Source organism: Triturus cristatus, chromosome 4_1, assembly GCF_964204655.1.
Source record: "Triturus cristatus chromosome 4_1, aTriCri1.1, whole genome shotgun sequence".
Classification (NCBI taxonomy): domain Eukaryota; kingdom Metazoa; phylum Chordata; class Amphibia; order Caudata; family Salamandridae; genus Triturus; species Triturus cristatus.
In genome coordinates, this window is record NC_140585.1 from 788,401,020 (window position 1) to 788,428,970 (window position 27,951).

At 46.3% G+C, this 27,951-nt stretch overlaps 1 protein-coding gene and 1 long non-coding RNA gene across 3 annotated transcripts in view; one reads left to right on the forward strand and one right to left on the reverse strand.

Moving 5' to 3' along the window:
• LOC146855532 (uncharacterized) overlaps positions 1–27,951 on the forward strand; it is a 552,836-nt gene that overhangs the window by 502,194 nt on the left and 22,691 nt on the right. The gene's annotated exons all lie outside the window — the stretch shown is intronic.
• The window catches only part of SLC38A1 (solute carrier family 38 member 1), a 408,924-nt gene that overhangs the window by 258,514 nt on the left and 122,459 nt on the right, over positions 1–27,951 (reverse strand). The window contains exon 4 of the mRNA XM_085653365.1: positions 3,713–3,828. Coding sequence (XP_085509491.1) covers positions 3,713–3,828 — 116 coding nt within the window. The remainder of the gene's footprint in view (positions 1–3,712; positions 3,829–27,951) is intronic.

Genomic DNA, 27,951 nt, shown 5'->3' on the forward strand with positions numbered 1-27,951 from the left:
CTTCTTTCATATACTCCACATCTCAGTGGCTTCATCGGTAACACAACCTCTCCCACTACCAATCTGCTTCCTCTATCTCCCATTCCATTACATGAGCACTGGTCAATGCTTGTTGAATAACAAACATGCACACGAAATTTCAAATATACAAACCAGACAAAAGATAGATATCTTATTCATCACCAAAGCTTGGACTTCAGACACGTCAGGACCTGAGTGGTTGCCCGGACCTGATGCTCTTATAACTATACTGCTTTTCATGTCGCCCAGTAGCTCTGGGGGCCGACTAGTTATGATAGCTCACAATCACATTAACACCTTTGCCCCTTGACCCTTTTAAGAATGCTAAACTATTAGGTTTTACTATTAAAATATCAAATACAAGTGATATTTGAGGTATCCTCAGCTATATCGACCTCCGTCTTATTGTAGTAAGTTAGCAAATTCTTTCACAAATGTTATAACCCTATTGCGGATCAGTCACTCCCACTTGCTCACATTGGTAGACTTCAATCTGTGTGACGAAACACTCAACAATAACCTGTTCTGTAATTGTACTGCTACCCTTAAGGATATAAATCTTAAGTAATTGGTCTGTGGCTACACCGATATAGCAGGACACACTCTTGAGCTAATCTTTACCCTTAATTCTTCAATTGTGAGTCAGCCTCCATTTCCCCTCTCCTGGATCGATCACTGCTGCATTCCTTTTTCTCTTTCTCCAGCCACAACCATTTCTACAAATTTAAAGTATTTGCCCCCCTCCAACCCATGTCATCACTGGAGTCGTCTTAACCTTCAGGATTACAAAAATAGACTTTATAATCATCCCATGCCTTTGCGTCTTTCTTCACCTTCATTGGATTCGACGCCCCATCACTCTACGGAATGGGTCTCATCTACCATTGATGTTGTTCTTCCTGCTAAAACATCACATCCTTACTGTCTTACCACTTCAGCCACTTGATACACTACTACATTAAGAAATGTAAAAGCCTACAGTAAAGATCTCGAAAGCCTATGGTAAATCAACTACGCTGAATCCACAAAACACATTTTAAGAATGGTGCTTCAAAATGATAAAAGGGTGATATTTAGAAGTCAAAACTGCTAATTTTTTAGCCCTCATTTCTAATGCCAGCAACCCATCTAAAGAACTTTTTAAAGTGTTCCAATCCATCCAGGTTCCTGATTGTCTTAGCACCAAGTGAACTCACTCCCAAAGTTTGTGCTATTATCTACCTAAATATTTGTTTTTAACAAGGTTGGCAATATCTGCCAAATTGTGTTGCCACCCCCAACGAATTCTGATCTGGATAACACATTCCTCCCCTATCTCCATCTGCTCCTAAATTCACCTCTATCACATCTATTCTTAGGTAAGATTATCCCACTCGTCTGGCCTCAGTTTAATCTTGCTCTCTTTTTGAGACATGTGCCACAGAATCTTTTAGACATCGCCTAGCCCTTTAACTTCTATTCTTCTTCATCTATGAAATGCTTCTGTTTACTCAGACCAGGTACCCCATATATGGAAAACCGCATTAATAATCCGATTATTTAAGAAACCTAATGTTGACCTCTCCTACATCAAAAGTGTTTATCTTTTTCTCTTCTACTGTTCTTAGTTAAGCTCTTAGACAGGGAAACAAACTGCCAAATATTGCGGATTTGTTATGCTAACAGCCTTCTGGATGATGTTGGAAATCTTGGCAGTATTTGACACTGTGTAACATTACTTACTGTTGACCCATCTTCAGTAAATGGAGGGTACGAGAGTGGGCCCTGGCTTAGATAAAATCCTACCTTGCAAATCTCTCTCAGGTGGTTACTATCTTCCCATTTTAATCTACTTCAAGTCAGTATCTCAGGGAGACCCTGAGGCGGTCTTTCTTGAGCCCCTCACTCTTAAACATCTTTGTGCATCCACTGACTCAACTGATCCTGTCTGTTGGTTTCATCCCTCTTAGCTACCCAGATTAAACCTAAATTCTATTCTTTTTAACCGATTCAGCTTCTAGAGGTACACTCAATTTAAACACTGCATGACACACTGAATGGACGTCTCGGAATTCCCTCAAAATCAATGTAGACAAAACTGAAATCATGCTCATCCCTTCACAGAGATCTCCTGATCTGGTCTCTCTCAACCTTTAGCTACTGTACCTGGGCCTCCCGCCCATCCCAGTTACAAAAGTACATAACTTAGGATTCCCTTTTGACTAGAATTTGTCTTTCATATACAAGTGAGTGAGCTAGTTTCCACTTGGTTTCTGATTTTTAAAATTCTAGGAAAAATGTACCTTAACTCACTAAAAATTCCTGTCCTCTGATGGTCCAGTCTACCATACTCAGAAGACTTGTAATGCTGTTTTACATGTTGCCCCCGAATGCATCATCCAGCGCCTCCAATGATTACAAAACAGGGTTGCCAGAATTGCCTTGTCTGTACTTAAATAATCTTCAGCATCTTCGGCACTCAATGCCCTCCACTGGCTCCCCTTGAAAGCTCTTTGTCTAGTTTTCAAAGCCACACAAAATTCAGGCCCCCTCTACCTTCAACTCGTATAGGCCACCAGTCTGCCTAGCCAGGCTCCTTGCTCTCTCAACAATGTTGTTCCAGAACAGGAGACCTTGCTTTTTCAATCTCTGCAGTTTGCTTCTGAAATTCTCTCCCTTTTCATCTTCAGTTGCAAACACTTTTACTTCATTTTTTGTAAATTGAGGAAAATCCGGCTATACACCAATTAAACCTAATTTAGAGTTTGGCTGATGGGTTATTCCGTCACAAATGTGACGGATATCCCGTCCGGCGTATTACAAGTGCCCTAGGATATTATGGACTTGTACGGCGACAGGATATTCGTCACATTTGTGACTGAGTAACCAGTCCGCCAGACTCTTAATCAGAGCCTATGTTTCTTCTCTGCCCTCCTCTTTCACTCTTAGCGTCAGGAAGCCATCCATGGTAATTGTACGCTTTAACAAACCCGAAAAACAATCCATAAATAAATAAAGTAAGGCAGTTGGTTACAATAAGGTGTAATTCTGCCTTTCTAGCTGCTAATATGCGAGCTATGTGGTTTTCAACCATAAAAACAGTGCTTTTTATCTATCATGATGCTAGCTATGCTTTTTCTGTACAAAACAACTGAGTAATGAACAATAAGCATCTGATTTTGCAAATAAGCAAAGAGGTATTTGAGATTCTGAGTATCAGTATTATTGTTTATGCATTGAAGTGATCGCTGGTTTTCAAAATGTAATAAAAAAATATATGAGGTCTAAGTAATGGCCGTTTTGTGTTTCTGCCTGCTGAGTTCATGGTTTCTAAGGTGTCCAGACCTTTAAGCCTCCATGACCAGAGCTCTCCAGTTTCCCCGATCCGTGTGTGAGTAGCTCATCCACTACAGTTTTTTCTTTGCATTATGGGACTTGTAGTCATGGTTGTAAAGGGAGATTCAAAAGAAAAGAAGTATCAGAATGCAAATTCAGCAACAATGACTCCCTTCCTCCACTCGAGCATTGACATAGGACCTCTTTGGTAAATAACTCTTCCAAGGAACTTTGAGAAGAAAGGAGCACTTAGCGTTGTTTTTTTTTCTCCCTGTTGATTAGCTCAGGAGCCACAGAAACAACTCTTACATAACAAACATTGGCGCTTGAGGTCTACATAAAACACACAAATAAATAAAAACATAGAGCTACTTACACAAAGAGCATGATTCCAGTATTGGCCAAAGCAAAGGCCAGGCCCAGGATTCCACTGCCCATGATGGCATTGCTTAAGTTAAAGATGGACATCCCTAGGGAGGTTGTTCCTGGAATCTGTGGAAAATAATATGGGTGATCAACATTCACTTCCAGTTTAAAGACTCAAAAGCAATAGTTGTTACCTGTTATTTGGCAGGAAGATTTTCAATAGCATAAAGTGTAGAAATCAATGAGCATGGGGATATATCCTACAAAACCAATAACAGTAAAAGAACCAAGAGAACTTCACTACAAGCATCTCAGTAAGTGAGGGGCTCAAAGAGGAACAACAGCCACCTCGCTTACACCGAAGATTACAGTGCCAAACAATGCATGCTCAGATCAATCTTCAACCTGTTCATTTCACCCTGGCTGTCGCTCAATTCAACTCTAGCTGCTGCTCGATTTCTGAAAAGCTAATATTCAATTTCACATTAACATCTTTGTGATTCTTGACTATTTGCTGCTTATTTTTCAGCTTGCTGCTTTCTGTTTCTAAACTAGCTGCTTCCTGCTTCTGGACTAGCTGCTGATTGATTCAGGACTAACTGCTTGCTCAGTTCAGAACTAGTTCTTGCCTGATTTCAAACTATCTGCCTGCTGCATTCTGGGCTTGCTGCTGCTCATCGATTCTGGACTACCGGCTACTCAATTTGAAACTAGCTCCGTGCTTCTGCATCAACTCCTACTTGGCTAGAGACGCCTCAATTTCATGCTAGATGCTATTACAATTGCTAGCCGATGTTTGATTTTGGAAAAACTGCTGCTCGATACTAAACTGCTATATAATTTACGACTAGATGGTGTTTGATTTTAGACTTGTTGTAACTCAATTTCTGACCAGCTGCCAGCTACTTTTTTTTTTTTTTTTAGAAAAATATTTTTTGGGGCATTTTTTGTATTCACGTACATCACAGTAGTATTAATGGCATTGGTAGACACGAAAAATTTCACATTCATTATACATTTTGTCATGAGAGTAGGTAACATCGTGGTCTACAATCTCTCCCACAGCCTCAGAGTCGATGATGGGTCTAAGGGATGAGCGGTGGAGTGGTGTCAGCACCCACGCGAGGCAGCCTTCGGTGTACGCTGGGGTGTAAGGCGTGCTCTCTGTGTTAGCACTATATCGTAGGGATGGTGATATGCCAGTCTTCATATAAACTTAAACAAACTCAGGGTGTAGAACTGGGGTACACTGTGTCGCACATTGCTACAGATGGGGGGGTGATCGCCTAATCGGTACATTGTGGCAGGCAGCTAGGCAGGCGTGGGCGGGGGGGGAGGAGGGGAAGGGGAAGCCCTAGCGGCCGCCAGCCGCAACCCGTCGGGCAACCCGTCCCTCAGCGAGTCACCCCGGGTAGCCGCAGGAACTACAAGCGCTCCCGGAGAACCGGCAGACTGAGATCCTGGTGTCGGTAGTGTTTCTTGTGTGAAAGAGTGGAGTAGTATGGCCCAAGGCATAGAAATGGGATGTTTACGAATTTTTTTAACCTCTTCCGTGCGGAGTATTCCCTCTTCGGCTGCGCCCCATTTCTTAACAGCACCCACCCATGCCACGAGTGAAGGGCCTCCCGGTGCTTTCCAATGCATAGTATTGCACCGTTTTGCCAGGAGGAGCACCAAGGATGCAAAGCGCTTTTCTACTTTCATGTTTTTGCAGCGTTTGCAGATTCCCAAGGGCACTAGCCTCCCATGTGTATAGGTCTGGGAGTCCCGTGACCGTCCTAAGTGTGGTGTGGACATTGTCCCAGCAGCTGTGGAGTGTCGGGCAATCCCATAGCATGTGCTGAAAGGAGGCATTAGGCTCCGGGCACCTGGGACAGGTGAAGGAATTGCCGGGGAAGTACTTCTTGATGGTAGTGAGTTATCCAATTGACCACAAAGAGCAATATTCTCATATGCAATGCCAAAGCAGCAATTTCATAGGAATGAAGGAAAGGCCCCATCATTCAAAATTATTCAAATCTTACAGAACACTCAACTTCAGAACCAGGACCATCTGCTCAGGGTCTTCTTTTTGGATATCACTCCATAAAATAAATCTAAAAGTATGTCAATGTATTCACCACTATAGAAAAAATGCAGCTATCTCTCCTGAAAGTCTTTGGTTGGAAGGTTTTCGCAAAGGCCCATCGAAAAGAGGATGGTTCTACTGGCCAATTCCAGTATGATCAAAGATCCCAATTTGTTCCTTCAAGAAGATGTTCTTCCTACTATTATAGACTTAGATTCTAGCCACAGCAGAAAAGAGGATCTCATTGCCAGTATCAGAGAGGCCAATCCAGAGCCTGAGCAGTAAGAATTCAAAGTCCTCCTTTAATTTCTGCAGGTTGAACAACTCTATTTTTAAACAATAGGTCTCTCCTTTCCTCAGACCTTTGGGTTCTCCAAACTGTTCCATAGTATAAGATAGAAATTTACTCTGATTCAATCCAACAAATATTTCCAAAATCTTTCCATCAGTCTCAAATAGGCTTAATATTGGTCCATCTAGAAATTCAAGATTTTCTCACGAAAGGAGCAATAGAACAATCCAACTTACAGCCTCACAGTTTCCTAAACAAAGTTTTTCTAGTCAAAAAGAAAAACAAAAAGCTTAGCTCAGTCCTCAATCTAAGACATTTAGATTCTTTTTTATTATATCGTCATTTGAAATGGAAACTATCCAATATCTCAGGGATTTTCTTCATGGAGGGGATTGGTTGATATGATTAGACCTCAAAGACATTCATCTAACAATACCCATTCATCGTTCACACAGGAAATATCTTCAATTTTAATGGTTAGATGTCACATATCAGTTCACATCTCTGCCCTATGGTCTTTCTTCAGCTCCTTGGTGTTTCATTAAGTTCTAGAAAACAGAAATGTCTAATCTAAGATCTCAGGGAATACGTACCATTCAGAAACCATCTTGATAATGTCTCAGGACAAAGCAAAAGCTTTATCTCATTCCCAGTGTTATGTTATCTTATGTTATATGGTTTTGCATAGTGCAACTTATCACCCAAAAGGTCTTCAGCCTCTTGTAAAATTCAAAAGACAAACAAGTGATGGACGGAATTCAGAACAAATCAAAACATTCACCCCTAGTTAAGAGATCTGGGTTAAATCCATCACTCTTTTGCTCACCAAGCCACCCCAGAGAACCCCGAAACTGGTCCTAGGATGCTTGTTTCCGGTCCAGGGAGGACCTGGCTTGGCAGTTCGAGCTGGGCTGTTCTCATGAGGCACAGGGTCAAGACTGATTTGCATATGGCCAGGTCTAAACTGGGGTGGCATGGTGAGCAAAAGAATGATGGATTTAACCACAGTCTCTTGACTGGGGGTGAATGTTTTGATTTGCCCTGCATTCCGTCCATCAATTGTGTGTCTTTTGCTTTCTTGTGGAATTCAAGCATTGAGGAGGAGGCCCTGATGTGTGAAGGCAGGTCGTTCCATGACTTGGGTGTGATGTAGGAGAAGGCTAGGCTGCCCGTTCTGTATTTGTGGATACAGGGGGTGTGTGCGAGAGAGTGAGGCTGAGCAAAAGAGGCAGGTGGGTTGGTGGAAGTGAATTCAGCAGTTAGGTATGCTGATCCTATGTTGTGCAGTGCCTTGTGTATATGCATGAGAAGTTTGAATTGTCAATGTTTGTGTATTGGCAGCCAGTGGAATTCTCTGAGATGTGGCGTGATGTGTGTGTGTAGTGGAAGACCCAGGACAAGTCTAGCTGTGATATTATGGATGGTCTGAAATAGGTGGAGGAGGTGGCTGGAGATTCTGGCATAGAGTGTGTTGCCATAGTCTAGTCTGCTAGTGACTAGGGCTTGAGTCACGATATGCCTGGTGTTAATGGGGATCCATTTGAAGATTTTCCTGAGAATCAAGATGAGCTGATTGCGTACAACTGTGAGGCCATGTTGAGTTTTTCATTTAAACTTTATTTCGGCAATGAGCCATAAAAGTCAACAGAGATAAATATAACATACATATATACAATTCATCATATTAATGGGAGATAATTACATTAAATTGGCGATAAAATTTGTTTTGTAAGTAACCCATAAGTACACAATACCGCATATAAAAACATAAATAACAATATATAAGTTAATTAAAAACCAGAAACAATTGATTGCATGGGCTGGAGAGACAATAAGACGTAAGTGAAGCACAAAAAGTGGGGAAAGGGGAAGAGCAGAGCATAAGTCCAAATATATTTACAGCTTGTAACTAGATCTTTTCCGAATAAAATACACGCTGTATAAAAATCTACTTATTCCAAACACCACTAACTGTGAGGTGTTTGACTTGAGTATACGCTCTGCCTCTTTATAAGATCTAACCCCCACGTAATTACAAACAGGTTTGATCCAACAAACCCTTGGTTTTTTGTATTTCGGGCAGAAAAAGAGTAAATGGGCAGCATCTTCTTTGGCCCCTAGAGAGCAAAGGGTACACAAGTCAGGGCCTTTTACCTTCCCCCAACAGGATGTATATGCGTCAATCTGTAAAACACCATACCTAAACTGTAAGTATAATGATTTTGCTAATGGTGGACAGATCTCATCCATAAATTGCTCTAAACTAGGAGTATCTTTGAAAAGCAAAAATTCCATGGTCAAATTGCCAGACGATGAGCTATACAATAGTTCACCGTTGACGTACGACCAAAAGGTATCCTTTACAAGCTTCCTAGAAGACAATGTCATATTCTGTGGAGCATCCCATAGGTGTGCAAGCCCTAATCTTTCATACCACTTTGAAACATACTTTACCCATGGTGTATTCATATAGCCATCAATCTGAGATAGTTCGACAAAACCACTTTTATAGACACTCAGTTCCGGGGTTACCCATAGTCTGACCCAATACAACAACGGTCTTAAAATTACTTGGTAATCTATTTTTTTGAGATTAATATCTAAAAATACAGGAACCAAAGGGGTTCTAGTTGGTATCTTTAGTAGGCTACGCACAAAGTAATTTTCCATTTTTCCAAAAGTATTATTACAATAGTAGCCCCAAACCTCAGCGCCATAAAGTGCAGCCGATTGTGCCTTAGCTTTGTATACTTCAAGAGCCGGGGATATAGCCTTGGAGTAGCTAGCTCCGTGAACTCTTAAAATAGGCATTGAATTTTGTTTGAGGGATATGGAACTTTTGTCCATCTGTCCTTTCCAAGACAAGTTACTGTCCAGTAAAATCCCCAAATAGGTAAAACTCCCAACCTGTTCCAGTTTTTTATTTTCAAGGAACAGATTACTCCTAAGGGATTTTTTGGGGTTTATGGACATATACTTGGTTTTGCTAGGGTTTATTTCTAACCCCTTCCCCTCACAATATTTTTGGAATGTATCAACCAAGTTTTGTAAGCCTCTCGGTGTTTGGGAAATAAGGATAGTATCGTCGGCAAATAATAATGCAGTAACCGCTTCACCACCTAGTTTTGGGGAATCATGCACGCAGTTACTCAGATAACTTGGTATATCATTAACATATAGGGAAAAGAGTGTTGGGGCTAACACGCATCCTTGGCGCACACCACGGTCTACGGGAATAGCCCTAGAGATTTCACCATTCTTTCCCCATCTGATTTTAGCAAAATTCCCCGTGTGAAGCCTGATAAGTTCTTTAAGTAATTCCCCTGGGACCGCCATGTTCTTAAGTGTAGACCACAGCAATTTACGCGGAACAAGGTCAAAGGCGGCCCTAAGATCCACAAACGCCACATATAGACTACCCTTCCTTAGGTTTATGTACTTCCAACAGATGCACATAAACCTAAATACTTGATCAATAGTACTAATTTTAGATCTAAAACCAGCTTGATATTTAGTCAATATTTTAGTCTCTTCAGTCCAATCTAAAAGCCTGTTTAAAATATGTCTGGCAAAAATTTTTTGTAAAATGTCAATTAAACTAATTGGGCGGTAATTACTAGGATCATAACGGTCTCCTTTTTTAAAAATTGTTATTATTTCAGCCCCTTTCCAGGAGTCAGGGATTGGTGTACCAGCAGCAATCGAATTACACAGGAAGTTTATGTATGGTCCCCACACTTCTACATCATGTTTTAATAAATCGCCGGGAATTTTGTCGGGACCAGGAGCTTTGCTCGTTTTCACGGCCTGCAAGGCCTGAATGGATTCTTCTAAACTGAAGTGTAAGGGAGCATTACTCGTTCCTAAGTCTATCTCATGGTCCTTGAGGGACAAACTCTTCTTTTTATTGGCGTAAAGCTTGGTAAAATGATTACACCATGTATTTTCATCTAGGAAAAAATCCTTAGTTGATCTACCCTTCTTATTCCCCTTGGCAATTAAGTTCCAGAACGTGCTTTGGTCACGCTGCTTAGTTGCATTTAAGAGATCCTCCCAAATAGTTTCATCCCAGGATTTTTTTGCTTGGTCCATGGTTTTGTTATAAGTTAATCTTCCGTTTTTTATATCTAGACGATTACCAGATTTTACTGCCTGAATCAGCCTTAATTTAGCTTGTCGGCAGTCTTTATTATACCATGGATTCACCATCTTGAGGGGATTCCCTTCCCTCTTACTATCTTGTTTATAAGTTTTACTCAGTAGTGGAGTTAAAGCATCCAACAACTTATAATGTAAATCAAGAACACCCTGAGTACCCACTAAAGGTAGCTGGGGTGTTCCCATAATTTCAGAGAAGACATTGTAGATGTTTTCCAATGTTTTTTCCGACCCCAAAATATGTGGCCATCTTACTGCACGTCTATTGTTAGATATTTGTAACTCCCCAGTAGATGATGTTGGTAACATTTCTTCGTCATGTCTAGTAATAAATGGGTGAGGATCTAACCATAGTTGGAGAGGGAAATGATCACTCTCTGTCCTTTGGTCTATCTTAAAATCTGCTATTAATTCCCATACGTTCCGGGATGCCATTATAAAGTCTATGTGTGATCTGTAAGTTCCCTTGAAATAAGTCGGAGCTGCTGGTCTATCCGAATAGAAACGGCCGTTGCAAGCCCTTAAGTCGTGCGCCACAGTCAATTGCAGAATTTGTAAAACGGCTACGGTGTTATTAGCTGAGCCCACTGACTCTAGGGGTAAAATATCATTAACGGCGTCTTGTTCATCGAATATTTTTTCCATGCCCGAAACAGGCTCATATCTACAATTAAAATCCCCGCCAACTAATACCTTTGCATTATCTCCCAGTGTATCTAAAAAGGAATCCAGGAGTTCTATCGTTTTAGATTCCTTATGAGATGGATATGGTCTATTGTATATATTTATTAAGTAAATGATTTCTTTCCTTCTGGTAAGAATTTTAATGCCAAGTAGGTCTGGAGGGGAAATGGATATCTGGCTAGCCTCTATTTCTAGAGACACTTTAACCCAAATAACCAATCCCCCTGATGCTCTACCTCTATTAGATGGTGTTGCATTAGAACAATATGTTTTATAACCCAACCTGTGGGGGATTTCCACCATCCATGTCTCCTGTAAGAATATGATATCATAATCCTCTATGTATGAGGACCATATCTCATCCATTAAATTCTTAGCTAACCCAGCTATATTCCAAGATAACATTCTGATACTTGGATCCTCTTTTATATGTGGTGAAGCTGGGCCTACTAATATGATGTCATTCCCTGTATTGACCTCTGGTATGACTAAAGGATTTACCTTATTAGCTTGATTAGCAACTTCAATATCATCCTTTCCCTCCGTGGACATTATATAATACTTGTCTATAACCCCCGAACTAGCTGCCTCACTCGTTGTAGGATAGGAAGATAAAATCTTATTTCCCAACTTGTCTAACACAGTAACACCGGGGCATGTTGGTATTGTAAGATTTGAACCCAATTGTTCAACATTCACGCCTGAATCCCATATCTGATTGTCTATTCGTGTGTCTGTGCTTGATTCATTTAGATGTAAAAGTCAATCATTTTGATCTAACATGCTCAATGCTGAGAATCTATTTTCAGTTGGGATGATAAAGTTTATGCCTCTGCTATTGAGCATGGGTCTGCGAGTGTTAGGTAATTGTGGTACTCTGGTCAAATGCCTATAGAAATACCCCAGAGAATGCACACCCACATCAAACTCCCCTATATCCCGGGATGCTGCTCTTAGAAGGACGGTTGCAGCGTGCTGGGGGTATCTAAAATTAATAATTATGCAATCCCCCTTACATCTTTTTCTTGCATTACCAATCCAGGATACCCTTCTACTAGACAGAATGTCATCAGAGAGGAGTGGGGGAAAACCACAGTTTTTATGTAACCAAGCAATTGATTTCCGTTTAAGAGAATCGTGGGATTCCTCCCGATGATTTGATACTGTCGGATCTAGGGGTGGGACATTTGAAAGGACTACAACATAAGGTTCACAATCGGGCGGGAGATTAATATGATTTGGTCTATATCCAGGAGTAGTGGTCCTCTCACTATTAGGTGGAGCTACATTTGACTGAGTGGTACAACCAACTGGATGGCATATCTCCCTGGGTAAAGATTTGAATGGGCTTTTCCTTCTGATTATGGCCGGTTGTGCCTGAACAATTGAATATATTTCTGATTCAGGAGTTGTTGCAGTCTGATCTTTCCTCTTATTCTCTAAAAGACCGCCCAACCTAGATACCGCCGTAGATAAGAAATCAATTTTTTCCAAAAGGGGTTTGGTCACCAGATCTAATTTTGCCTCAAATAGGCTAGATACCTCCATGGATAGAGAATCAATTTTTTCCATGAGAGGTTTAGTTATGAGGTCTAATTTTGCCTCAAAAATCTTGGCAATATGTCCCAAAAGGTTATCGTTCCCATCACCCTTGCTAGCTGTGTTATCAGTAGCAGTCACAGTATTTCTATGTCTTTGGTCCAACTTCAACTTGGGGTGGGCATTTCCCCACTTAGTTAGGGTTTTCCTACATTTCCTTACAGGTTTCTTAAAGGGGGAATGAGGTGACACAGGTTCACTAGGTAACTCTAACGGTACTTGAGTAGATACTTCGTGATCTAAAAAAGTGATAGCTAAGGTTTCAGTACGAGAAGTGTCAATACTGGGTAAATCCAACATAGTAAGATCACTTTCAATATCAGTATCTATAGAAGTGGTGAGGTCCGGAGTAGAATCCTTCCCCAGTGATTTTCGTCGGTCATTATTTATCTTGCTCACCATTTTGACCAAATAGTTGTCCAAGGTGGAGTTCTTTGTGGCCATTCTGAGTCTCAATACAAATGTGTTAGTCTCTAGTATTAATAGTAAGAAATCAGTACTGTTTAAAAATCGTATCTCTACACACCAGTAGAGAACACAAAAAGTTAAAAGAATACCTATCTCATTTCAATCGCAAGTTGTTACAGTACTATAACGGGACAGCAACCCTGGTACAGCGATTGTTCAACTGGATAAAACCTTGATACAACTCACGTCATCAACGTAGCAACGATCAATTTTAGAAAACCTTGATTTAGGGGGGTGGCCCGACCCGACCTCTTCCGGCCTCCTAACGGCCGCACAACGGCCCGCCCTTTGCCCGGGCTTAGCCCGGCGTCGCCCGCGCGCGTCCCGCGACGCGGAGGAAGCCTCTGCCTTTTCAGCGCCTCCGGGCGCGAAGACAAGCGGAAGTGGCCGCTAAGCAGGCTGGGAGCTGTAGTCTCCCCCTGTCACGGGCGCGATTGCGTTGGGCGCCGACAGAGGAGACAAACAGCGTGGGCACCCCAGGAACGGCAAAGCATCAAATGATTCACCAGCAGGACCTCCGGTAAGTGAAGCAGCGACGAGAGTTGCACCCCCGCTCCACCGAGGGAGCCTCTGCCTTTTCAGCGCCTCCGGGCGCGAAGACAAGCGGAAGTGGCCGCTAAGCAGGCTGGGAGCTGTAGTCTCCCCCTGTCACGGGCGCGATTGCGTTGGGCGCCGACAGAGGAGACAAACAGCGTGGGCACCCCAGGAACGGCAAAGCATCAAATGATTCACCAGCAGGACCTCCGGTAAGTGAAGCAGCGACGAGAGTTGCACCCCCGCTCCACCGAGGGAGCCTCTGCCTTTTCAGCGCCTCCGGGCGCGAAGACAAGCGGAAGTGGCCGCTAAGCAGGCTGGGAGCTGTAGTCTCCCCCTGTCACGGGCGCGATTGCGTTGGGCGCCGACAGAGGAGACAAACAGCGTGGGCACCCCAGGAACGGCAAAGCATCAAATGATTCACCAGCAGGACCTCCGGTAAGTGAAGCAGCGACGAGAGTTGATGTTGAGTTTTTCATCTAGGATGACTCCCAGGTTTCTTGCATGGTCAGAGGGTTTAGATGTTAGACAGAACTCTGTGGGTCACAAGGGGGAGTCCCAGGGGGGAGTTCTTGTTCCCAAAAATCAATACTTCGGTCTTGTCCAAGTTGAGTTTCAGGCAGTTGTTTTTCATCCATTCCACTATGCAGATCATGAATTTCGTAAAGTTGGATCTGATCATGGACGACTTGTCGGACATCGAGAGGATGGACTGGGTGCCATCGACATAGGAAATTATGGAAATGTCATGAGATCAGATGAAGTTGGCGACTGGTGCCATGTAAACGTTGAACTGAGTACGGATGAGAGACGATCCTTGGGGGACTCCACAGAACACATCCTTGGGCTTTGATGTGTAGCATGGGTGTTTGCCTCTCTGTGTTCTTCCTTTGAGATAGGAGCATATGCATTCAAAGGCCGGACTTTGGATGCATATTATGTGAAGTCTTTTGATGAGGCTGGAGTGTGATCCAGTGTTGAATGCAGCGGAGAAGTACAGCAGTACGAGGACGGCTGTTTCTCCTCAGTCCAGTAAAGTGCAGCTCTTATCTGTGGCAGTATCTGTGCTATGGTTGCTTCGAAAGCCAAATTGGGTGTGGTCAGGAAAACTGTGAAGCTTCAGTGGTTGGTGAGTTGATGGTTATTTGCCTCCTCTATAACTTTGGCTCGGTATTGTAGTAGGGAGATGGGGCAGTTTTTCTCATCTCTTTGGGGGTCTGCAGATGTTTTCTAGAGGAGGGCTCTTGGAAAGCTGCAACAACGATGGAGTTGATGATGTGAGTCAGGAATATGCTAATTAGAGGTCCTCCTGAGTTGCAGATAAATTGTGGACAGGGGTCTGTGGGAGCCCCAGAGTAGATGGTTTTCATGATTAAAGCAGTATCTTCCTCTGTGAGTGTTCTACAGTTGGTTAGATCTGTGTCCACGTGGGAGGTGGGCAGGTTGCTGATGATGTCCTTGGGGTTCGGTTGTGTGATGAAATTATTGTAGATCTTTTCGATTTTGCTGAGGAAAAAGTTGGAGAGATTTTCGCAGAGGTCATGTCAGGGGGTGTTGGAGTAAGCTGAGGCTTCTGGGGTGGAAAATTCCTTGATAATGGTAAAGATCTCTTTGCTTTTGTTGGAGCTTCAGTCAATGAGGGATCTTCTCTTGGTGTCTCTCAGAAGTCGGTGGTAGTATCTGAGAGCAGCTTTGTATGTTGATCTGGTATTGATGTCATGGTTGGCTCTCCATTTAATTTCCAGCTGGCTGCAGTACCTTTTGGAGTCCCGGAGTTCTTCCGTGTACCAGGAGGCCTGTTTGTTGGATCTGCGGTGTTTATGAGTCTTCTTGGGTGCAAGAGCCTCAGAGCAGTTGAGTTGTTCTGTTCCAGCTCTGGCTAGGTACGTTGGTGCTGATGGGAGTTTTGGCTAGTGGCATAGAGATTTTTAAGAGGTGAGGGAGTGGTCTGTCCAGGTGAGCGGTGTGGCGGAGCTGTGACTGATATTGTTGCCGTAGGCGAAGATTGCGTCTTTAGTGTGTACTGCACTGTGTGTGGGGTCCATGATGAGCTTGGAAAGTCCTAAGTTGTGTAGGCCCTCGAGTTCAGGGGAGCAGTGGTTGGAGGGGACTTGATGCTAGAAACTGAAATTGCTGAAAAGTAGGAAATCCTTGGAGTTGATGGTGAAGGGGGCGATGAAGTCAGCGATTAGATTGCTGAATTTGCTTCATGTTTGGGGTGGTCTGTATGCTCGAGGGCCCTTAAGTGTAGGCCTAGGCCTGTTGTTGGTTTGTAGGCTGAAGTGCACGTGCTTCATGAATGGGGGGTGTCCGGGTCTGTAAAAGTAGAGCAATTGAGGGTGTCTTGTGTATGGCAGTGACCCCCCCCCCCACAGGTTTGTGAAGGTGGTCTTGGCTTGTGTAAACATCCTTTAGAACGCATGCCTTACAATGCATGCCACTATTCTGCATTTTTTACTCCGCAAAATCTTCTACAATGCAGGGCTTTACACCGTAAACCATTAGCAAGCATTCCCCAAAGTAATGCCCAGGAGGAGTTAGAATAGTACATTGCGTTGTGATGGGGAATGCTTTGTAATGGATTGCGTTGTAAAGCCCTGCTTTGTAAAAGATTTTGCGGAGTAAAAAATGCGGAGTAAAAGAGTGCGGGGTAAAGTGTCCTATTCCTTGGCATGTGATCTTGTATCCTGCAGGGAGGCTGGGTTCATCCGCATTTCTGTCAGGAAGAGGAGGTCCAGTGCACTTCTGCTGAGGAGGTCCCAGATTTCGATCCTGTGTTTTTTGAGCCAGTGTGTGTTGAGGAGCATCCATGTGAGTATTTGCTGAGGGTCTTGTGTGGTGTTTGATGAGGTGAGTTTGTGAGTGGGTGGTTTGAGAATCGGAGTATGGGGTGGGTGTGAGGGCATGCTGCTGCAGGTGAATCTGCAGTGGAAGCAGGAGAAAGGTCCTACCCTGCTGAGTGGTGCAGTGTGGCAGCAGCAGGTGGATGGCCGTTCTGAGTTGAGCACATGAAGGGTGGCTGCTGAGTAATAGTGGAGGCTGATTCTACCAGGAGTTGTGGCGCTGGGCATGATCCAGATGAGGACAGTCAGAACAAGCACCGAAGGGCTTGCATTTGGCATGCCTTTGGCTGCGAGATCATGCAGTGTGTATCATTAAGTAGGCCCTGGAATGGGGGGAAGAGCGGAGGGGGTCAGTGGGCAGGGCTAGGAAGGGCGGGAAGAAAATGTGGGAAGAAGCAAGAAGATGTGAAGAGAGCAGGTAAGGAGCAGGGGAGGAGGAAAAGCGCTCCTCTAGAAAATTGTAGGTCTCCTCTTGTCAAAACTCCAAGCAGTTTTCTAAGGACCGCTCTATTACAGGGCTAGACAAAAAATCTGACACTTCAACAGAGTTATTCATATCGAATTCTGTTAGATCTAGAGACAAGGAAGAAGTCCTTTGATGGTTAGAATGCATGTAATGGGAGAACAATTTTAAATTCTGTCTCAGATCTTTTAGAGTCAGATGCAAGCACATCTGGTTGGGGGGATCGGTGGTCTGCGAGAGAATCAGTTCTGTATATTAACTGTTTAGAGCTTCTTGCAGGCTCTTTTGCTGGGAGGAAGAATTGCTTCTCAATGGCGGGTCTCACCCTGCCTAGCACTGCTCCTGGTGTCTCTCAGATTCCCCACCCCATACAATGGAGAAAGATAAATAAATATTACCTCTTCATAGTTAAAAGGTTTTCCTACCACCTTGTGCGGCCTCTTTGGAATGTCAAACATTTGTGGGTATGTAAATATCCGGCCCAGCTCTCTAAGCGCCTAGTATTGGTGGTTTCATTCGCAGTGCTATGCTATCCATGGGGGCATATTTCTCAGTCAGTCATCCCAAAAGTCTGATGTAGTCCTAATTCACCTTTCCTGGGGGCAGAAACACTGCAAAGGCACTTTTCTTCCAGAGTCCTGGAGCACCAAGCGTTGTACCCTCAGCCGGAATGGTATAAAGTCATAAGCTGCTTTCTTTTGTCCCCTTTTTGAGGAGCTGCACATAGCAAAGAGCCTTCAGACCACTGAAGGAGAGTTCCACAGTGTGGAGCTCCCTGCAGAAGTCACTGGGGCCCACCGGAAGATGATGTCTCTCGCCGGAGTTTCAAGACATCAGAGAGGGGAAGGCGGCAGCTGGAGGCAGTCTTGGGCCCTCAGAGCTGAGACCTCGACAATGTACGACCACTGTGGGCACGGTTCAGATGACAAGATGCCCTATTCTACAGCTAGGGAGAGATTATGCTTTCCTGAATGAAGCACCTTGTCGGATATGGGGCCATTGAAATCTTAGTCGTGCCCTTTTCCAGGGCACAAGTCACAAAAACAAAAGTGAGGGGACTAACCAAGTTAGGCAGTATGCAAGTGACATCATGTCATATGACATCACAGGGGATGACATCACAGAGTGTGACATCACACATGGCATCACATCCCATGATCTCACACAAAGTGACATCATAAGTAGTGACATCAGATCCTAAAACCTCACACATATGTTTAGCAGGTCTAGCATGAGTACATTTGAGTGCATTACAATACTTAACAAATTAAATTTTGTGTCGGAGCTGATGCCAAAACAGCGACACAACCCGATAAAAAATCTGGGGTCATCTTATCCATTAATTTGTTTTACCTCTGCCATAAAGAAATTGGCAACAAGAAAAAATATGGCAGTAATCTGTTCTGCCTAATTGGTTGCAAAGTCTGCATTTTAAAATATGGGGTTATGGGGTTAGGGCACCTGCTACATAGATCTTTGTTTGCCCAGTAAATCTCAGGGAATAAAAATAATGGCAAGATAACTCTGGAAGTTAATGCACTTTCTCGAGAGGTCTGTGTTCAGTCCCAGTTTTGAGTCAAAGTAGCATAGGGTGTTGATATGTCTTCAGAAAAGCACATCAAGTGACACGCAGATGACAGATGGGTTACTGTTTTTAACAGACAGATCCTTTTGCTACTCGCAGTTCATGAATTGTAATCCTTCTAATATAGCACAGTGAGCTATAAAGGACATGTGACTCCTACACATTGTAACCCTTACTGTCTTATGTAACACATCCTGTACATTAATTGACTATAGATCATATGTGTGTAAATGCATAATGTGTACATGTGATCTAAAGCGCTTCCACACCCAGGATTGGGATGAGTAGCGCTATAAAAGCAATAAAACTAAACAGTAGTATTTAAATTGTTTTTTGTGTAAACAATGGGATAGACCAACACATCTGACATTCTTACAATATATGTATATGTCATATATACAGTGACTGGGCAAAGTCAAAAGCATGTCTCTCTTAAACAGTGGTGAAGTGATAACAAACTGTCTACCTGTGTTTCACCTCCATTGCATTTGCATTTGCATCTAGGGGTAAGGGAGAAGATAGCTCCCAGCCAGGATAATCAAAAGTAAGCCTGATGCCCCCCTAACTTTGGCCTAGTTGGAATCTGATAAGCCCCTGAACTGTCTGCATGTTGCTGGGAATGAAAGAAGCAGTGGCGGCTCCCCGATTGGGGCGTAGGGGCATCGCTCGCTGCTTTCTAGCGGTGCGAGAAGGCAGAAACATAAATGGTAAAAACTACCATTTATGTTTCTGCCTTCTCGCATTGCGAGAAAGCAGAAGTGCCTCTGTGCCTGGTTGGGGGTGGGCGGTCCTGCTCGAGGGCAGGGGGGAGTGGCTTGCCCACTGTTGTGAGTACTAACTGTTTGGTCAGCCCTGGAGCCGACCAAACAGTCAGTATCCACAACAGTGGGTAAGCCACTCCCCCCTGCCCTCAAGCAGGACTGCCCACTCTCCCTTTTTCTCTATGCAGAGAAAATGTCCCGGCTGGGGCGCTCGCTTGCTGCGCATACCAGCATTGTGATTGGCTTGCGTTGCGTATGGGAGGGAAGCTGCCTGCTGGCTGCTTCCTACAGAAGGAACATGCGGACCCACCAGTACAGCATGGCCGGCCTGGAGCAGAGGCGGTGCAGTACCCCGGCACTCAGGTACGTTTTTTTAAAATTGTTTTATTCCCCACCCGCGACCCCACCCTACCTCCCTCGAGCATGCCAGCCGCTGCTACACACATTGGTGATATGACTCGCAGTCGGTTAAGTCAGTAAAGTGTCTCGCATCAGTGCAAGTTTAGGGTTAAGGTGTACTGACATACATGCATTTTATAAGTGACAGCCTCTTGCCTTTTTGTCACTATGCTCGATCATGCAGATTGAATGCTGCCTACTGAAAACTGGCCTGACGTGTTTGTCGTGGTGCAAACAGACTGCCAAGCTTCATCACAGATCAATACAAAAATCTGCAGAATTCCAGTAGGCCTGGTTGCCTTTACTTTCGGGAAGAATCTGAATGCTTCACTATTCTTCTGAAAACACCAATCCTCTTACTTGAATTCCTCGGGCCAGTTTCGGTATTCCTTTTTTTCTGAAAATTTCCCCGGCTTTGCATTCCAAAGTAGCAGTCCCAAAACTTAACCAGTTTAAGCCAGAACAGCTCACAGCGGAAATTGGAAAAAGACCCGAAATTCCACCTTCTCCATCCTCTCTACTGAACCCTGAGATTTCACGTCATTTCCGGAGAATCGGAGGAGTACACAATATAGATGACATTGAAATTTGAAATGCTTAGTCTACCACTTTCACTCTTTTTGTACCTTTCGTGAAAAGACAATAGTGACATGCCCCATCGTAATGTTAAAAACAAAAGAACTCAAGCCTGGTGCCAGTCGGTTCCTTTCATGAGAACAAGGTGCCAGGAGAGAGCCCCAGGACATTTGTTTTCAATGAAAGACTGTGAAACACCACCAGGATTCTACATAAAACACAAAGTGTCTATCAACAGGAAATGATATATGCCACCATCTTTGTGCAAAAGGTGTTATAAGTGCATATGAAGGCATTGCTTAATTAGAGCCGGTGGTTTCCGGTGCTCGGCACCAGCACTTAATTGTCGGCACAGCACATAATTGTTGATATCAGCAGTTACGACAGCTGCCACATGGTGGCGCTGTTTGTATAATTTAGAGATGAGCGAAACAACTACTGTTTATTAATTCAGTATGCATAAGAAACAACAAATACTTGCCCAAGTTATTTTTTATAACTTTGGGGGCCTGGAATAGTCTGAATTGTCACAGTGTGCCTGTTAGTAGTTGTGTTGGTACTGTCATTGGCAACGCTGGCAGTTGCAATGGGTGGCTCAAACTGGCAGGCCAAGTACACAACCAGGAATCCTGGCACTTTATACTAAACTTCGTGATCTTGGACTTATTCCTCCCCATGCCGCAATCTATGTTATCCGACAAAAGTATAAAGAGTTAGTTGACCTATGCATTAAAAACAATTAACAAGCGAAAGACAGTTTTGCCAGTCACTGCCTTTGTTAGGACAGATTCACAATTGCTTTATTAACCTTCCTGCTTGCTCAAATTAATTTGAAAATGCACCATTTGCCCACACTTTTTTCAAATTTTTCTTGGGGGGAACAACCCCCAAAACCCTCGTAGGCTCGCTCGCTACAGTGCTGTACAACAATTGTTTATTGCTCACCACTTTCAAATGTCACCAGCCGCCACTGGAAAGAAGACAACATGCAGGTGCTGCTGAATGTGTCTGTAAATTACACCAGGACGAGTTCAGCATATTTCTGTGGGGCCCAACTTCTTGGCAAGGAAGACACTATCTACCCATGTGTACCCCTGACTTGTGCCCTGCCCCTTTCATTACCTCAATAAAAGGGTTAAGTAAAATAAAGAAAGATTTTAGAGGATGAAATTGATCTTTCGTTAAATTATTTAATATTATTATTAGTAGTATTAAAAATAACAAGACAACTACAACAATAACAAAAACAATAATAATACAAAATTTGACTTATTTGAGTGCACCTTTCACTTAGGGATGAGGCTCTTCATGCTGTATATCATACACTACTACTGAATTGTATCCTCAATTACTTGGCCAGCCCGACTGCTAGTGTCAGACCCTTTTTAGGGGACCACAGGGCAGACAGTGGCTGTGTGTCCCAACCATGGTGGTTGAGGTTATTTCCACTTGTATCCTGGGGTCCATCCTACTATGGCTCAGTAAACAGAGCCAAGAATAACCCTACTACACTTGAACTGGAACAAGATCACAGCCGACCAGCTCGCGACCTCCCTGAGCATGAACCCTCCCACCAGCGCAACGAACCCAAGCCAGGCGGCCACCAACCTCGCGAAGTGGATCAGCAACTGCGCAGACGACCTCGCCCCTCTGAAGACCCCGCCTAGCAGACCCGGTAGCAAGAAAGCCCCATGGTTCACCGACGAACTCAAGAGCTCCAAGAAGAACTGCCGAGCCCTCGAGAGAACATGGCGCAGACACCCAACACCGGACAACATGACTGCCCTCAAGCTCGCCACCCGAAAACACCACCAACTCATCCACGCCACCAAGAAAACCGCATTCAAGGAACGACTGGACAACAACGCACACAACAGCAAGGAACTCTTCAACATCGTTAAAGAGCTCTCCAACCCCAACGCCGGAAACAACGACATCACCCCTTCGCAAGGCCTCTGCAACTCCCTCGCCTCCTACTTCCACAACAAGATCGCGGACATACACAACAGCTTCAGCACTCAACCGACGCACGCCACGACCGAACCACCGCCCCCCACCACCACCCTCCGCGCCTGGACCCCGATCAGCACCGAAGACACCGTCCGCACGATGAACTCCATCCACTCCGGATCTCCTACTGACCCCTGCCCTCACCACGTCTTCAACACGGCCGACGCTGTTATCGCACCCCACCTGCGGGACATCATCAACACCTCCTTCGACACCGCTACCTTCCCGGAGAGCTGGAAGCACGCCGAACTCGGCGCTCTACTAAAGAAGCCATCAGCCGACCCCACCGACCTCAAGAACTACCGCCCCATCTCGCTGCTCCCGTTTCCTGCAAAAGTCATCGAGAAGACCGTCAACAAGCAGCTGGCCGCCTTACTCGAGACGAACGGTTCCCTCGACCTCTCGCAGTCTGGCTTCCGGGCCAACCACAGCACCGAGACCGCCCTGATCGCAGCCACCGATGACATCCGAGCACTGCTTGACAACGGAGAAACAGCAGCCCTCATCCTCCTAGACCTCTCCGCGGCCTTCGACACTGTCTGCCACCGTACACTAGTGCAGCGACTCAGCAACGTCGGAATCCAGGAGAAGGCACTGGAGTGGATCATCTCCTTCCTCGCCGGAAGGACACAGAGAGTCCGCCTCCCCCCGTTCAGATCTGAAGCCACCGAAGTCATCTGCGGCGTTCCTCAAGGCTCCTCGCTCAGTCCAACCCTCTTCAACGTCTACATGAGCCCCCTCGCAGACATCGCACGCCAGCACAACCTCAACATCATCTCCTACGCCGACGACACCCAGCTGATTCTCTCCCTCACCAACGACCCCGCCACCGCCAGAGCCAACCTTCACGAAGGGATGAAAGAGGTAGCCGAATGGATGAAGAACAGCCGCCTGAAACTGAACTCGGACAAGACGGAAGTCCTCATCCTGGGATCCTCACCCTCCGCCTGCGACGACTCCTGGTGGCCCCCCGACCTAGGCAGCGCACCCAAACCAACAGACCAACAACCTGGGCTTCATCCTGGACTCCTCCCTCTCCATGACCAGACAAGTCAACGCCGTCTCCTCGTCGTGCTTCAACATCCTGCGCATGCTACGTAAGATCTTCCAGTGGATCCCCACCGAGACCAGGAAGACGGTCACCCAGGCCCTCGTCACCAGCCGTCTGGACTACGGCAACTCCCTCTACGCCGGAACCACCGCCAAACTCCAGAAGAGACTCCAGCGGATCCAGAACGCCTCAGCACGACTCATCCTGGACATCCCCCGCGCAGCCACATCTCCGGACACCTGAGAGACCTGCACTGGCTCCCGGTCAACAAGAGAATCACCTTCCGACTCCTCACCCACACACACAAAGCCCTACACAACCAAGGCCCAGGATACCTCAACAGCCGCCTCAACTTCTACGCTCCCAAACGCCAGCTTCGATCGACCGGCCACGCCCTCGCCGCCGTCCCCCGCATCCGAAGAGCCACCACAGGGGGACGGTCCTTCTCCTACCTCGCCGCCAAGACATGGAACTCCCTCCCGACCCACCTCCGCCTGACCCAGGACCACCTCGCCTTCAGGAAGCAACTCAAGACCTGGCTGTTCGAGCAGTAGCGGACCCCCCTCCCCCAGCGCCTTGAGACCCTCTGGGTGAGTAGTGCGCTATATAAATGCTTTGATTGATTGATTGATTGATTGAGTAGTGAGGACAACCAGTCCAAGCCTTCTGGAGGTAGTGTGGAGGACAAGAGTTCAGAACTCTACAATCAACCAACAGATACAATAATTAATGTTGAGCTCAGGGCTTGTCTTTTTGTAAAAGAAAGTACTTTGAATACAGAACAGAACTTAATACTACACAATGCAATTAGGCTAGCTAATACAGGGTGTTAGTCCTTGTGCTTTCAGTGCATTGCACAATCCTGCTCTAGTATTCTCTCGCCACCAAATGGCCATAGCAATTATAGCCACCTTGACATCAGTTAGGCACAGATGTAGATGAGGTCACTGTTCACCCCATCAGGTTTAGATGCATACATCAGTGAAAACATCTTAACCCAGGTTTCCTGTGGGCGTGTCCCAGTCCTTTTCTCCTATTGCAGCTGAAGCCTTGAGGGACCTGCACCAGTGATCAAACTTGTCGGATGATATGAAGGGTGCAGCGTGTGCCTTCTGTCTTCATGGCAACCTATCCTTGGTACCTGCGATACAGGCTGAATGTAGCACGGCAGGTCCACCTGTCAAGGCACGGCTTCTCCAGCAGTTGAGGCCTCTTAGCAACTCTTCAGTTTTGCTGGATGATCACTGCAGAGCAGGTCCGGGGGTCATGGCACAGCTTCACAGCAGTTGCAGCCTCCCAGGTCTACCGGCTTTCCTTAGCTACTACTTTTGTTTGTGGCATCCTGACCCGATTTCACTCAGTAACAATGCTTCTTCTTTCTGGCATCAGCAGTGGCAGCACAGTGGGCAGGCCACAGAGTTGTCAGTAATACGGCCACACTCAATTATGGAAAGTCTCTTGTTTTGAGTCATTCCTGGTTTTGCATTCCAATGCAGTGCCCTTTGTCTGGGTGTTCCTCACACCGGAAAACACACTGTTCTTCTCCTCTTGGTCAGTCTCTCCTCCTACACATGCAGGTGCAATCTATCTCTCTCAGCAGACAGATAGGCTTCTAGGACGAGCCTTGGCTCCTTCAGCAGAACGTGCAGACTTTAGGTAATCACCTCTGAGAGACATGCTGCCAGGCAGACACCATTCCTGGTTACACGAGCACTCGAGCACTCTGTGGAACACCTTCTTCCTTGGTCAAGAAGAATTAGGTTCTGGAACCAAGTGGGGTGGTTAGGTTCCTACTTTTATAAACTGTCTCAAACTTCAGAATAGATTTGTATTGGATCTCCTTTCAAGTTCCTGTCTAGGGGGGCGTGGCCAAGATGGCCCTCCGATGCTGCCGTTGATTAGTCTTGTTCTATCGCCTGTACCTGGGGCCATCCGTCCAAGATTTGGCAAGACAGGTCACCGAAGGGGCTCGGAGATCCTATGTGGTGAGAAGCGCTGGCGAACGCGCCGGTGCATGGTTTCAGGACGAAGTGAGTGCCCCACGGCGTGAGAGGAGGACCTTGTGGCATACCAAGAGCGGACGCTGAGGTGCGGTCTCCCGACAGAGGTGGGAGCTCCTAACAGAGTCGGGGCACCCGGCACTAAGTGAGGCCCGTGTCTGTAGCTCCGAGGAGCGCTATTGCTCGGAGGCGCGGCTGGCCTGAACTCGGCATCTGGGTTGCCACGAGGCATTTGTCTGCTGTGGGGGCCTCAGGCCTGGATGACCCCGCAGCGCAGCGCCGCGTGATGGACGCAATAATTGACACGCACACCGGTGCTATGCTGGTGTGGACCGGAAGTGCCGTGCCACTTCGGTCCCTTTATTTAAAGCTTTCTGGCCACGCCTGGCCAGAAAGTGATACATGGTGCAACGTGCTTCCGGGGCTCAATCTGAGACCCTCGGAGCACTAGAGCGCTACATCCCTTCCCAACTTGGATTTTGTTTTTCCTTCCAGGCCAACTATGACAACCAGTTTATTAACATGCAAAATCTGCTAGTCTGTGATTTGGCCGTGGGTTGGATCGAAGATTATATTGCCCCTTGCCTCTCGGAGGGACCAGGTCTCGCGAAGGTTCCGGTGGTGGCAGGGGTGGACGTTCGGTGGCGTCCGGGGGCAGGCACGAGGTGTCATTTGTGGCTGCGCCCTCTCTTTCATCCCCCACTGCAGGTATGCCTTCACTCGAGCTCTGTCCTCTTGGAGTGGGTATTGGCTTGAACCATGACACGTTGCGAGTCACTTCTACTCCCTCTCGGCTGGCCGTGATGGCTGTTCCTTTGGTTTCCTTGATGACCCAGGGTTCTGGTTCGAACGGAGTCTTGAACTTTCCTCCTGGTCTCCTTGTTCGGATCAGCACAGTCTCTCCAGGATTCAGGGTTCGTGTCTGGGCTCTCCTCTTGTGGCTTGCCTTGTCGTTTGTTCTCCTTCTCCTTTCTTGGGTGTCTGCTGGCGAGTATGGTGCGGGAGCCCAATTGTCAGCCATGGGTAGTAAGTCTCTCCGCGGTCCGGCCATCATCAATGCCCACGGGGACTGCATGGTGGTGCTGTGCGGTGTGCTGCGATATTCCCTTAAGAACGCTTGCAGTGCTTCTTCTGGGTCACTCCCTTCCGCAGATGATATCCGCAATATTTTGTTTATTGTCCTCATGAATCTTTCGACCTCGCCGTTGGCTTGTGGCCATTGCGGGGTGATTCGGCGGTGTGTAATTCCAAGGTCGTTCATGAACTCTTTGAACTCACTCCCTTGGAACGGGGGTCCGTTGTCCGTTTTGATGACCCTCGGGATGCCGAACAGGGCAAAAGCTTTGCTGAGGATGGGGCGAATGTTCGCGAAGCTGGTGGATGCCGCTGTTTCTACAATAGGGTATTTGGTGTAGTTGTCCATTAGTACGACGGTGATTCTCCCATCCGGGAAACTGCCAAAGTCTAGGCTCAGCCATGCCCACGGCGATGGGGCATGGTCCTCCGTGATTATTGGGGCAGGCACTTCGGGGCTGCTGGTGATCTGGCATGCCCGACACTCCCGCACGCACACCTCGACGTTCTCCTCCATATTGGGGAACCATATCTTCTCTCGCATCCGCGCTTTCATGCGGCGGGTGCCTTGGTGGCCTTCGTGTGCTAGTGCAGTTGCTTTGTCTTGCAGCGCTTTGGGAATTACAACGCGAGTCCCTCTCAGTAGAAGGCCATTGTCAGCGCGGCTGAGGTCGTTGTGAATCTTCCAGAATTGTTGCAGGCGTGTCCTGTCTGCTTCGTCCCACCCATTGGTGTCCTTCAGGAAGTTTGCCCACGTGCCTGATTGTAGCGCTTCCTTCGCTCTCCGGACGACTGCGTCACCGTCATAGTGGGAGACGATGACGTCGGCAGTCAGCGCACGGGGACATGCGCCGGTGGCCAGCATGTTGATGAACTCCTCGGTCTGGGCTTCTGGTTCTGTGTCGCGGGATTCTTCCGCGGCGGGGTGGCGGGACAGGAAGTCCGCTGGGTTCTTCGCCCCCGGGCGGTACACTAGGTCCATTTGATATTGCTGCACTTGGATTGCCCAGCGTTCAATCCTCGGCGGTGGATGCGGTGCTGTGCCACGGAATAGGGGAATCAGCGGTTGGTGATCCGTCACCATTCTGAATGGGTGACCAGCTATGTAGAGGTGAAAATGGGTACAGGCCCATTTCACTGCCAGCGCCTCCCTCTCAATTTGCGAGTATCGCGATTCTGTTGCTGTCAGGGCTTTACTTGCAAACGCCAGCGGTGCCCACACTCCCGGTTCAGATTCTTGCGACAGGAGGGCTCCTAGGCCTACTGGGCTGGCATCAACAAGTATTTCGGTGGGTCTCGCCGTGTCGAAATATGCCATCGTGGTGCTGTCTAGCAGTGCCTCCTTGATCCTATGAAACGCTCCGTCTTCTGTCGCCGTCCATTGCCATGGGCTGTCTTTCTTCGTCAGACTTCTCAGAGGTTCTGCTATCGTGGCAAGATTGGGTATGAATCTGGCACAGTACTGTGCCATGCCCAAGAAACTTCTTACTTCGGATGCGGTTGCCGGTGCTGGGGCGTTTTTAATGGCATGTGATTTGCGGGGGTCTACCTTAACCCCGTCTGAGCCAAATACGTATCCGAAGAACTCTATCGATCTCCTGAAGAACTGGCATTTGTCTTTGTGTAGCGTGACGCCATACTGCGCCAGTCTCCGCAGGGTAGCTTTCAATCTGCGGTGGTGTTC